At 40.0% G+C, this 14,120-nt stretch overlaps 1 protein-coding gene across 3 annotated transcripts; it reads left to right on the forward strand.

Annotated features, from left to right (window-relative positions):
- The first annotated feature begins 1,977 nt into the window (after positions 1-1,977).
- ZNF518A (zinc finger protein 518A) lies at positions 1,978-11,045 on the forward strand. 3 transcript variants are annotated; one of them, XR_014618590.1, is made up of 3 exons: positions 1,978-2,093; positions 3,533-3,651; positions 3,889-4,550. XR_014618590.1 is itself a non-coding variant. In XM_084289694.1 (3 exons), the coding sequence occupies exon 3, from the start codon at positions 5,629-5,631 to the stop codon at positions 10,273-10,275; it is 4,647 nt and encodes a 1,548-aa protein (XP_084145820.1). In that variant the 5' UTR covers positions 1,978-2,093; positions 3,533-3,651; positions 5,509-5,628; the 3' UTR covers positions 10,276-11,045. The 3 variants fall into 3 exon arrangements, 2 of the variants coding, with proteins under 2 accessions (XP_084145820.1, XP_084145821.1); XM_084289694.1 differs by lacking the exon at positions 3,889-4,550 and adding an exon at positions 5,509-11,045; XM_084289695.1 differs by lacking the exons at positions 1,978-2,093; positions 3,889-4,550 and adding exons at positions 2,590-2,744; positions 5,509-11,045.
- Positions 11,046-14,120: the final 3,075 nt, after the last annotated feature.

Genomic DNA, 14,120 nt, shown 5'->3' on the forward strand with positions numbered 1-14,120 from the left:
GACAAATCCTTAGAAATTTTGGAGGAGGTTTTGTGGATACTAACTCATATGACTAAAGAGCTCTTTCATTAATTTTGGGAGAAGCTATTATATAACATCAACATATTTGGTGTTTTTCATCAGATTCATTCTCACTTTTTTTTTTTTTTTTTTTCCTCCAGACAAATGTATTGTTGTAACCATGTGTTTTTATGTCATTTTTTTTCGACTCCTCCTGTGCTGCAAACAATCTTGAAGTATAAGATAAATTAGACCATAGTCTTTCTTTCTCTTTGTAGTGTCATCTTGCAGGTGCTTTCTTTTTTTTTCCTCACCTGTGCTTGACATCTCTATGTGGTCTAAATTTGTATTACAAATTGATATACTACAGATAAAATGTTTGTTTTTGTGCTTGAATATATATATGTGTGTATATATATATATATATATATATATTTATATAAATGAAAGGTTGGGATGTATAACTGACAACACGATGTGTATTTTCATCGCCAGATTAGGAAAATTAACATTCTAACAGAAATTTGATGCTGTAGCTTCTTGTCAGACTGATGATTTTCATGATAACTCTTTCCTGTTATCTTTTCCCACTTTAGGGCTGCAACCAGAACTATACCTTCTCTCTCTCCTTTTCTTTTTCTCCAGTTGTAGTTTGTTTTCAGATCCTCCAAAACAGTATGGGCACATATTTGCAATTGCCAATTCTGACTATTTAGAAAAACATAATAAATTAGAGGCCAGAAGAACAATTTGAAGACTTGCATGCAAATCATTCGTACATTTTTTGCTTGCTTTTGGCACAGACTGCTTCATTTGGGTGTAGTAGAACCATGAATGATATAATTCTGTTCCTGAAGATATTATTTAGGGCCAAAAAAACCCGCCCCCAAATGGTTTCTATTCATTTTCTCTTAGTCAAGGACACAAGGGAAATAAATGATGTCAGGCTGAAATGAAGAATTAAAAATATGTTCATTTTAATGGATCCTTAGTATACGTACACACATAAAGACAGAAACATTCATCCTTGTTCTTATATTTAATTTTGAACAAAAAAAAGTTGGGTATTTCTTAAAGTTTATTATGATTAGTAAGATGTGACAAGATTTCTGAAGAAGAATTTGTCGTATATGGGAACCTTCTTTTGGGAGCCTAAACCTTTCTACTTTTTGCTTTTCATTTTTGAATGCTCTCATAAGCCTAGAACGGCCTTCCTTTTCAATGTCCTCTTGGCATGCAATTCATCTTAACAGTTTATTTCTGCCATGGCTCTTGGCCCCTTTTTGGCCATGGTACATCCAAATTTCCTCTTTCATGTGTAACCTCACGCGTGTTGGTGATACACGCACCCTTCCACGCGCTTTAAGACTTAGCACAGAGGGTTGGTGCACCCTACTACTAACAAGTGCCGCTCAGCCCTCTTCTCAGTGTATGTGATGTTGTGTCGCTAACCTAGCGAATGTTTCTGTTGTTGAGATTTTCAGCTCAGATTTTTTTTTGTGTTATTTTGAGCGTATGAAAGCGTACCAAGGTATGTCATCAACTTCTGACTGCCCTCACTGCTGTTCCCCACAGCCACCCATTTAGGTATGGTGTGTGCACCTCAGCAACTTTCTCCACGCCGGACCCCGGGCAGGGGCCTTTCTTTTAACGTGTTACCATGGGAATCGTCTCTCTAGGATTCTCTCCCAGCACAGGGCCATGGCATTGCACACGCACTTGACCCGAAAGCATTAACAGGGCCCAGCCCCGTGCTCCAGAGACGCCCACGGCTCGGGGCTCTCGCCCAACGCTGAAGGGGGCTCGGGGCCAGCCCCAAGCGGCCGGCTGAGGAAGAGGAGGAGGAAGCAGGGAAGAGGGCAGCACGGACTCCCAGCTCGGCAGGCGCTCCCGTCCCTCCTGGGGGCGGCGCCATCACCACCCCTCTTCACTGCCCCCTCCTGGGCCTCGTCGGCCGCCGTCCGCCGGCCCCAGGTGAACGCGTATCCCTCCGCCGCGGCCGCCCCCACCGCCGTACTCGCGGCCGCGCAGTCCCCGGATGGAAACTGTTATGGCCGCCGACAGCGCCGCGCCGGGCCGCGGGGACGGGCGAGGTAACCCCGCCAGGGAGTGGGGGACACCGGGGCTGTGCGTGCGGGGAGCGGGCAGCGCCTCGTGGCTCATCGCGGCTGCGAGGAGCGGGCGGGCGGTGCGAGTCAAGCGGGGCAGAAAAGCGGTGGTCGGGCCGGGGGGGGGAACAAGGCGTGAAATAGTCCCTCGCCCCCCCCCCCTCCACCCCGAATGGTTGCGGGGGCGGCCCGGGAGCAGCGGGGGGCGGCGGCGGCGGGCAGTGCCTCAGAGCCGCAGCGCATGGCGGCGCCCCCCGGCCTGGCGCCGTATCCCTCCGCCCCGCCGCGGGCAGCGCTGCGCCCCCTGGGGCCGTGCGGGCGGCACCGGCTGCTGAGGGGCTGCGGGGGCCGGGGGGCACCGCCGCCCCCCCGCCCCCCACCTTCCCCCGCGGGCCGCGGCCGCCCGCGGGGAGGCTCCTCAGCGAGGAGCGGCCGCTCGGGGCTCCCTCAGGGTCTCCCGGCAGCCCTGTGTGCAGAAGGAGCGGCGCTTCTGCCCCGTGCTGCTGGGGCGAGCAGGCTGAGGGGAACTGGGGAGCGAAGCCGGGTTCGCAGGGCGCTCGGAAGCGCTGCCTGCCCGCCCCGAGCCGCGTCCCGAGCCGCTGGGCTTGTTCGGGACGGCGAAACTTTAGCGCAAAGGTACCTGGCGGCGGGGTGGCTGGATTGCTCTTAGCTGTCACTTTTAACTAGCTCCACGTCTGTAGCTAAAACCTCTTGTTTTCTCCATCTGTCCCGTTTAAAAACAAAATAGTGACATTTGGGAGCATTTTGGGGGGGGGAAGAAAATCGAGGCGTAAAGCTTTAAGCAGTTACTTAGGCTTGTGCTTAGGATTTTTTTTCCGTATGAGTTATCTGTGGCTCACACTGATGTATGTTCAGGTTTTGTATTTGTTATTTTTGCTTTATAATCTACTTCATACACTGTGAAAGTAGTATTCTTCTCTGGCTTTTGCGAAACTTTCTAGAGAATTCTAATTGGGCTTTTTTTTTTTTTTTGGTGGGGGGAGGAGGGAGGTTGTTATAGGATTTATAATTTTGCAGTGTTTTTGCTTAAGAAAAGGTTAATTTTTTTTCCGAGTTCAAGTTTGAAGGGCTCAGGTGCCGGTTGCTGCTTTCTGTCATCTTTTTAAGTCACTTGCCGCAGTTAGGGACACTGGAGGAGCATTAATACACTGAAGGTCAGAACATGCCCAGTGAGGAGGGGTTTGCTGGCTGCTTTTAATCTGACTCGTGAATTTGGAATTTAGGTTGTAGCTGATGGTGTTACCTCCCGGGAGAGCACACAGTACATATTTACAGCTTTTCAGTTCTTCAGTACATTAAAAGTGCACCATATGTGAGAATGTGAAGATGTTGTGGTTTTCAGCTTATTTCTTTAGTCATGATTGTATTTACACCTTTTAAAATATCTTTCTTTTTGTTTCTAGACCTTTTTTCAGTATTTCTCCTGACCGTGGCCTTTTCTGATTTTTATGTATTTACCTCTTCTATGTGTGTGGAAAAATATGTAAAAGGCTGGTGAAGAATTGAAGTCTTTTCTTAATGAGTAAGTCTGGCGTCTTCTTTCATAAAGTAAATCTAAAGATCCTTGGGACTTTATTTTTACTAGTTAAATGTTTCTAGTCAATAATTTTATTTGTTGAGTTGCAGGTGCTTGTCAGTAGTTGCATGCTGCCCAGTAATAACACAGCTAAACTGTAATTTGTGTGGTTTAAGGAGGTCTCAAATCAGGCTTAGATATTTTCACCTGAGATTCTTTGCTGATCACAAATGTTCTGTCTAGGTGGGGCAGTGTTGCCCAGTTGAGGACCATATTGGCCCCGTGTTAGAAGCCTGTGGGTTGTTCCCTGAAGAATGCTGCATTCACTTGAAATTTTTATAGCATTAATTGCATAAATATTTCAGGTTTCAGTATTTGCAGGTATAGCATTCCAGTCTGAATGATAGATAGCTACTGTCAAGATGACACATTGCATGATGCAACCTGTAATCTTCATGTGTTGTACCTCTGTATTAAAAAAGTTATTCAGCCAAGAAGTTCAAGTCATGTTTTGGTCACTTTATCTGGGAGTTTAAGTTGCTCCTGTTCAAATAAAGAACTTACTGCTGACAAGAGAAAGTATTGTAGTACAACACTGTATTGGTGAAAATGGAGCATAATGCAGATGAGTTGTTATTTTCTTAATATTCAAAGCAGAGCAGTACCCCATGTTTTAATCTCCTGTGTGGAAAACGGGACAAGTGTCATTTATTTTATGTAATACTTATATATTATTTATCTCCTGTACCTAAAATGATTAATTTGGAAATATTCCCAAAGTGTGTGTGTTTGTGTCTGTTGTGTTTTTTGTTTGTTTGTTTGTTTTGAATGTGAAATGTATAGTTGAAATCCTGGGTGCCTCATAACTGAAAAACACAATTAGTTAAATTTTAATCAATGTTGATGTCTGCATAAAATGTAGAAATGTGTTTTGCCTATCATTTCCAAGAATCCTGTAGAAATGCTAATAATGTTTTTGAAGGTATGCAATAAAACATATGCTAAAACAAACAAATGTGTTCTGCTTTTCTTACTACAATACATGAGCATGGCCTGGATTATTTTTTAGTCTCTGCTTTCTTTCTGTTGGGTATTGATGTGCTTAATGCTAGATAATATTTGGGAGACCTCAGTGGTGATGCTTATAATGGTGTGGAGCTCTAGAAGCAGCTCTTGTACTTCATCACAGTGAGGGAGAGGATGTGATCATTCTTTCAGTTTGAATGTGAATAAATAGGATGATCTAATGAGTTCCAAGTCTGCGTTGCTTTGGGGCGGGCAGGGGAATAGCAGAGAGAAAGCTGCTGATCAGATTTCAGCCAATGCTTTACTTACTTTTGCTATTATAGTGTAGCTCTTAATTTTCTATTACAGAAAGAGTTTTTAGTAAGAAAATGCTAGGGAAGAGGCAGTTCTTGTTCCTTTCCAGTTTCACTTTTCAAAGTCAAATGATTTTCGGTGCTATTCCATTTCTGCTGATTTTATGCTGACATGAAATTGTTGTTGGAGCATAAACTTGGGCTGTTACAAATTGTCAGTGTAGTCTGTTGCAGAAACACTGATACGAAGTCTGTAGAGAGAATGGTGCTGACCATGCCTGTTTGAGTTTATTAATCCATGTGGAAGTACTGTTACCAGTTGTACCCCATGTTCCATAAAGATTAATTTATACCCAGGAACCACATGGTGAGAAATGAAAGTTAACTTTTATCCATTGACTACTTCAAACCTTGTGTGAGACGAGAGGTAGCCGTTCATTGTGTATGATTGTGGTGATTATTTTCTTCTGTGTGTTGGTAAAGGTCGTATCTCTATTAGTGCATTAGTTTTAAAAGTAATATTGTATTTGTTTTCTAATTTCAGGAGAATAAAATGGGGAAGTTGTAGAACACTGAGGATAACTCAGCACAGTAGTCTTGTTTGCTGCAGGATCTAAGCCTAATCTCAAGAATCCACTTAAAGAAAAGGAATACCTGTGAAATCATGCCATCTGAAAAGGGCCATTTTTTTCATGATAAAAAGCAAATTAATTTATTAAATCACAATGCTGCAAATAATCTTTATATGGATACTACTTTGGAAAAAGCATTGGGGAATGATCCTTTAAGTGTGATGACTCGACCAGCAATTTTAGATGTCAGTCTCTCCTATGAACTAAAGAATGTGAAGATTGTTTTACCCAAAGTGAACATTCCAAATGAAGTGTTAATGAAACATGAAGTAGATAGGTTTAGAAAACTATTTCAGTGTAAAGAGCAAACTGCAAGGAAGTCCGTAAATCTGGAGAAAGTGAATGGAAGCAGTCCCATTTGTTCAGAGGGAAGCAATGTACAGAATATACCAGAAGTGCAATTTGAAGAAGGGCTGAAAACTACAGCAAAGATACTGAATTTCACTTGTACGAAGTGTGAGGATAATGTTAGATACAGCCCAAATGACCTACAGAAACATTTTCAGCTGTTACACTATGGCGAGTTGCCTTTGTATCCTTGTGAAATGTGTAACTTCTCAGCTAATGACTTTCAGTCATTTAAACAGCATAGACGCACCCATCGCAGCACTTTAGTGAAATGTGAGCTCTGTAATGATGAGCATATGTACACTTTGTTTGATTTGACAAAACACTTCACATCAAAGCATTGTGTAAATGGTCACTTTCAATGTGAAAAATGTGGGTTTTCTACCCAGGATGTGGGCACATTTGTTCAGCACATTCACAGACATAATGAGCTTCCATATAAATGTGGAAAATGCCATCACATAAGCTTTACAAAAGAGGAGTTCCAGAAACATGTTGTTTTCCATAACAGCGTGTTTCCTTTTGGTTGTCAGTATTGCAGTTACAGAACACAACGGAAAGATTATCTTTTTAAACACATTATATCTTTGCATAGAGACCACTTGTATGCAAAAGAACAACTGGAAAAGGATAAATGTGAAAAAAGAATAGTGAAGACTCCAGCAGGACTAAAGCTTGTGTTAAGAAGGTGTAAAACGGGAGCATCGAAAAAACCTCTCTGGAGACGGAAAAAAATAATCAGTGAAAGTGACAAAACTGGAGAAAAAAGTTCCCAAGTGCTAAGAAGCGTGAACAAAATTCAACCAAAATTGGATGAGTTGAACCAGTGTATGAGAGACGTGGAAACAAATGAAGAAAAAGATCGAATTATGTATACCGAAAAGCATAATTTCACAGGTGGAATGCTCTCTGCTACTGCTGCACAATACAATAAAGCAGATGATGGAACAAACTTCAGCCTGGGATTATTGAAAAATGCCATTCCTGGGCCCACAGTATTGATGGTGAAAAACAATAAAATATCTGTTCCAGCAAATTACAGTGCTAAATTTATGGGATTTAAAATGGTAGATGGAAAACAACATATTGTTATAAAGTTATTACCTACAAGTAAGCAAAACTTGCATGTGTTGGGTCAGAAAGCTCATTCTCTTAAAGATGGCTCTACAACTCCTTTGATACAGACTGATGATCCTTGTAGTTTGTCTTTAGGTGCTATACCAAATGTTACTGATCAGTCAACCGTAAAAAACAATTCCATTCACACATTACCCTCTCCTCTGTTTTCTTCTGTTCCTTCTTCAGGAAAACCAGAAGTGGAAAAACAAAATAACTCCTTATTGTATGGTAGGAGTCTTTCTCAAACTGTAGCACCTTCTAATGTAGCTGTAGGAAAAAATTCGTATCACTTGCCAATGAAGTTGGGCTCAACTGTATCTCCATGTGATGAGGTGACAAAAACTGAACCTCGAAGTAACATCTCATGGGGAAACTATAGTCCTCCAAGTCATCCTCAGGTATTACCACCCACTATTACAAATGGGCTTCACTATGACCATATGAAAATGCCCTTCTTTTCTGAATTGAAAATGCAACATGGTGGCCTGAACAATGGTATTGGAAATAGTGATCTCTATTATTCACATTCAGTTGATTCTTCTAATGAAGGGTTGCTGTCTTTTCATAATTATTCTAAAATGGATACTTCAGATAATCAGTGTAGCTTTTGGATGTCAACAGATGACAAATCTAAAGAATTTATATCCAGCCAAACAGTTTCTTTTCAAAACAGAATTGAATCTGCGTCTTCATATTCATATCCAGAGTCCATCAAAGGCTTAAAACAAGAACAAATTGTATCAGACGAATCAAATATTAAAACTTACGGATACATGAACACTAAGAATAACTCTATGTTTTCTAAAGGCCAATCTAAATGTGTTATTGACAGAGAGTGTTTTGTGGAAGACCAGCGTAATGGCCAGCAGTATTTGGATGCTAACATACATCAAGACTTTGAGAACGTAGCTGAGAAATTCCAAGAAAATGGATCTGATTCTGTTAACTCGGTCTTAATGCCTAAAATCACATCTGTTTTCTCATTGCAGAGTGAACAGGCAGCTCATTATTTATCGCCTGAAATAAACCAGTTATTGCAAGATGTGTTAAAAGTGAAAGCAACTACTCAGCAAGAATCCCACAGCAAGTCAAATAACTGCATAAAACTTCATTCTGACAAGCTGCTTTCTAGTCATCTTTCTAGTCATGAGACAGGGAATAGAGCCTTTGCACACTTAAAAAGCTCAGCAACCGCATGTGGTTTTCAGAGGCCTCCTACTAATGCTGGTTTTCATTTATGTAAGAGAGAGTTGAACACAAGCTGTAGCACAAATGAAGGTACGCATTGTAGGAAAGAAAAAAGGATACCCAGAATATCATTAGATTCACAGGGAGTGCATGTAATATCCAGATCTCCAGGTGCTGGTGCATCACTTAAAACTCATACAGATGGAATCACAACACAGCAACTAGTAAAAGAAGAAGTACAGTCAACAACCCCAAATCCTAGCAGCTTTTCTCCAGTTCTTCAGGAACAGAAGAAAACTGTTTTAGTTCAGTCATCTCCAGGATTTTTTGTTCCTTTGCATCTTGCTAACCAGCCTGGACTGCAGGTTGTTTCAGGAAAATCTCTTCCGTCAACCAGTTCATTTGATAGTCATGCAACTAAAGGTGTACCTGCTTCTTTTGTTTTAAATAAAGGACCTGGAGTGATACTGACTTTCAGTGGGGCAATTGGAACAGTTGCAAATGTCCGTAGTGATAGTTCTCAGGTTTTAGGCAGTGTCGCATCCAGAGAATATGGTAAAATAACCGTACCAGCTTCAAAAGTGGAGCGGAAAAATGACAGCTTCAGAAGCGTAAGAAGTTCCTGTAGTAGAGCACATCATCCAGCAAATGACTCACTGAATAGCACATCATTCAAAGGACCTTTTGTAATTACAAACTCATCAGAGTCATCTATGAAAGGAATTTCTTCTGTGAAAGTGTTACCAGAGCAGCAGGATGCTGTCGTTGGTTCTGTGGAGTCAGTAAAACAACAGGAAATGGAACAGAAACAACATGTTTATGCACTTTTGCCTGATGGACAGCAGGCAGTTTTCCTGCAATGTATGACACCAAACAAACCTGAAGTACATAAACATAGTGTTTTTCAGGAGAGTGCTCATTGTCAAAACTGTCAACCAAAGAAAACTGGAGCCATGCAACAAAAGCTTTTGCTGAAAATTAAGACTTCAGATACGCTGACTGATACCAATCAGTCAGTGAACAACTCAGTGCCCTCACTACAGTTGGATAACTTGCAGTCCCTTACTCCTGCACTAGCACAGAAACAGACTAATCTTACTTCTAATGATGCCTTAATCTTACCAGGTAGGTTAAAGCCAGCAAATGCCTCTTTGGCAAACTCTAATCCAGCATGTCGTATTCCTTCTGTAGAACCTGTATATTCTACCAAACCTGCAGGGATGTGGTTGCGAAAAGGTTCTGTAGAGAGTACGCAAGTAATAACTGCTAACAACAGGAATAACTGTGGTAGTCAGAAGTCCACATGGAGCACCCGGAACAGAGTGGCAAAAGTAAAATCTCGCTTAAAGCAAACTGGGCCTGAAAGTTCGGAAACTGTGGTTTTACAAAGAAACAATTTCAAACGGAAATGCAAGGATAATTGCAGAGAACCTCCAAGAAAGAAAGCAACATTGCACAGAAAGTGTAAGGAAAAGAATCAAGCTCAAGTTGTTAGTGAATCAGGTGGCCCTTACAAACCAAGGGCATCAAAAGAAACTGTGAGGACTTTGAAACTACTTCCTTTTAATTCTAAACAGCTTGTAAAATGCCCTCGGAGAAATCAACCAGTTGTTGTGCTTAACCATCCTGATGCAGATGTTCCAGAAGTTGTAAATGTAATGAAAACCATTGCTAAATTTAAGGGACATGTTCTTAAGGTTTCATTGTCAAAAAGAACTATTGAAGCACTTCTGGAGCCAGCCTTCTGCAATAGTTTGGATGTAACTACTGATGATCTTTCTCAAAAGAGGCACAAGACAGTAAAACCTATTAGCCCTGTAAAAGAAAGATTTGTATTAAAATTGACACTGAAAAAGACTAGCAAAAACAATTATCAGATTGTGAAAACTACCTCTGATAATACCTTGAAAGCTAAGTTTAGCTGCTGGTTTTGTGGTAGAATATTTGACAATCAGGATAATTGGGTAGGACATGGACAGAGGCATCTGATGGAGGCTACTCGAGATTGGAATTCGTTAATGTAATGTAATGATGACCAGTGAGGAAAATAAAACTTAACTATCATGCATCACAGCTTTTTAGAATCAAATTAAATTATGATACACAAGTTGTTTTGTATTTCAGTATTGTAACTGAAATTTAAAAATAATGCAAAGTGCTTGTATTTTAAAAGGAAAAACAGATTCTCTGTTGCCATTGAGCTTTTAGATACATCAAGGAACTTTGTGGTTTAGATAACTTGTAACTAACTGCAAATACAATTCCATAAAAAAAAATATATTATTTTTTGTTACTATTCTTCTGTCCTATATTTTTATTCTGTAAAATGAGTCTTCAGGGCTTCTGTACATATTTAAAAAATCAAAACATGTAAATATTTTTATACTTTTCAGTTATTTGATATAATTCTTGCACAGAAATTTTTTCCCCTCCCCCTTTTTTTTTCAGTTCTGTGCACGCACTACTAAAAACAAATTTTTTTTTGTTGTCAACTACACAGCTGTTATCCTGGAATTTTTGTTGTTATTTTCACTTGTTAGCTTTTGATTTTGCTTTTCAGGGATTGAACACTATCTTTAGCAAGTGCCTAAAAGATGTGAAGCAGTTTACATTATGTCAACTGTGTAAGCAGAGGTCTAAACAGGGCCATTTTCCCAATAGTTTCATTTAAACAAAGCCATATGTGAATGCTTTAAGCTATATTGCTATGCACATGACACTTGTACTATTTCTGTGCAGTTTGTCTACTTTCTTAGTGAAGTATTTTTCATATAAATTAATAAAACATGTTACAATTGTGTTAATACGGTGAGCTTGAGAATGGAATCAGTTGAAAATATACTATATATATATTCATAATGTATATGGTGTTCCAGAATGGTGAACATTCCTAACCTGTATTGATTCTGTTCCTATTAAATTTGCTATAACTTGTATTTTCATAATATGACTGTGAGCATTTATAGAAAATACTCCTGGTTTTGTTATATACTATGGCTGCCACAAACCATGTAGGAAGGCCAGCAGTGCAAGGCACCATAATGGCCTGTATAATTACAATTTTATTCCAGGTGCATGTAATTTGTCCCCATAATGATTACATGGTATTCTCCTGTTGCTTATTCAGATGAACCTTTTATGGTACTGGGGATTTTGCAAAACCAAGGCTTCAGCTATTCTGTCCTCATTTTGATGGTTAGTAGGGTAATACTCCCAGGAACCTGCTTGTTTCCTCTTTGTAGTTTTAGGGATAAAGAAAGGAGAATATGAGTCACATTTTTTTAAAGTTTCTGTTTACATAAACAAAGGACCTTATCAGATCTATAGTAACTGAGAGTATACGACTGAGGGTCCTTATTACGTGTAGTGATTATTATGTTTAGAGGCTTTATCTTCTGGATTCTCAGTGAACCCAGAGGCTAGATTCAGTGGGAGTGCCCTTAGCACATGGCACCTGGTGTTTGTATCAGTCTTTACAAGCAGTTCGGTTCCGAGATGAGGCACTCTACAATTCACATCTTCCCTTGTACTCGATGGTGTCACTCGTCGTTGGCCATGTCCTAAGGGCTTCATGAAAACCTTGAATAACTTACTGATATACTATCTGCAAGGTCAGGTGGGGTGATCCTGAGGCTGCATGGAGTGATGGGACCCACCTACACTATTCAAGTAAACATGCTGCGGAAGATTCTTCTATCTACCCTGTGCAATTACGGATTTTCCATTGGTGAGGAATACAGCAAGGTTTAATTGAAGCCAGCCTTATCTCTGTCAGCAGACACATTCAGTAAGCAGTGGCTCTTCTGGCGTTGTAGCTGAGTGCTGTGCTCAACAACTGCAGAAGTGTAGTCAAAGTTTTGCCCAAGTAAAGGAAGGTTATGTATGTTTTTGCCCAAGTATAGGAAGGTGTGCAAGTCAGTTTCACAACATAAAAAAACTGTCAAAATTGAGTACTGGACTTGTGGAAGGCTGGTCACTTAAATCACTGAGACTTTAGGTTTTGTGCAAGTTGAATGGTGGCTTTCTGTGCCTATTTCCATACAGTGAAAGTCAAGACTGACATGCTACCAGTGAAATAATTCAGTCTCTTAGGGATGTCACTGAAAACAGAATTAGAATTAGATTGCATTTTAAAAAGTTATAATGAAAATGATTTTGAAAGAATTACTTTTATTTTTTTCGTTGATGTGTCTGTTGGCAGGAAGGTCCGTGCCAGTTTGTAGTTAGTGAGTTATGTATGGGAGTCAACTGAACTATGGGAGCCAGTCAAGGCAGCATAGTTTGGGTGAAAATGAAGTTGGTGTGTGTTCTGTATCAAAATCAGCTCATTTTGTGCTGCACAGCAGGCTGGAGCTCTGATGTGAATTTGGCTAGGATCTTTGAAGAAGGCTATTGTAATGTAGGGGTGAGGCAGTGTGTTGGAAATAAACAGCATTAGGAAAGGATAAGAAAGTCTTAAGCTAGGAAGGATCTATAGGCTGTCTCAGCTTGCTGTCATAAATTCTGAAATTTAACCTCTGAATTCTGGATTTTGCCATAGCGCTGAGGTAGAGGCTCTGCTATAGAGTTCAAGGGTTTTTCTCTAAATTGATGAATCATGAGAGTGACAACTGTGGTTGATTGGATTTTTTTTTTTTTTTTTTTGCCTGGAGAACCTTTAACAATACTGTGAAAAAAAGAGCTCTGTAATATTAGCAAATGCTGAAATAAGTTTGCTTTATACAATATTATTTCATTGCCATGTGTACTTTATCCATGGACATCCATCACATTCAGTGCAGAGAATTGTTACTTATTCATAAGCAGTGATTTAATATTTTGTTTTCCACTCTTAATTATGTCCTTGTATTATTTAGTACACATTGCTCAAGTACTGTTCTGAATATAGAATTCTTTTGTATGAGCTCCTCTGTAATGCTTCATTTGCAGTCATAAGAGTTTTGCACTTCTATGGATCTGCTTTCAAGGAATCTCAAGTCTCAGGCTTCCATGAAACTAAGACCACAAAGATCAGCAGCAGAAAATTTGGCTTAAGCAATCTGACCAGCATTGCAGCGGATGATGCAGTAGGAGGTTCTTCAAAAATGTGTTCAACTGCCTTAATAATGTGAGGCTACTTTTCTACTAGCTCACTCCTGCAGTGTTTGTTTGCACGTTGCTTGTTAGCTTCAGTAATGGGCAGGCATCCTACAAATGTCCCACAAGCAACAATATTTGCTTACGCAGCTAGGATTTATCCGAAAGTATAATGTGTGAACCAATTGAAATATGTAAATATTTATGGTAAAATAGTAAATAATCATGTATTTAGTGCCTGTAATGTCTGGTGTGACAAATTGAGGTGCGAGTAACGATTTGAAGAGTGACAGCTTGTAAATTTAAGCACTGAAAAACAGTAATCTTTAATTGTTTTGTTTGCAACATGTAACAAGATAAGAAAGCTATAGTGTGGCTATAGTGTTTTGGGACACACAAACAGAAGTGCAAGTGCAGGGTCAGTAAGTGAGAAAATGCTCTGAGAAAATGCTTTGCAAATACATACTTGGCCTGAAGTCTAACCCATTATGTATTCTTTGCAAGATGTGTTCATCAGTAAGTCATGGTTTCCCTACTTCAGTAATTCCAAAGTTTTAACCAAAAAATCATGTTCAGTGTTTGTTCCAGGGCTGTTGTCATGTGAGATGTGTTGTGTTTTTTTTTTTTAAACACTTCCTAAGAATCTGTTTCTACTGCTGGTGCTATAGATTGAAGGAGGAGGGTAGTTTTATAACTTGCATGCCTGAATGCTTGGATTTTGGAGAATGCAAGTTCTTACTCCTTTCATGGAGCAACATTGACAGAATAATTTACAATACTCCCTTTATTCTCC

The sequence above is a fragment of the Netta rufina genome (assembly GCF_964035555.1).
Source record: "Netta rufina genome assembly, chromosome: 7".
Lineage (NCBI taxonomy): Eukaryota > Metazoa > Chordata > Aves > Anseriformes > Anatidae > Netta > Netta rufina.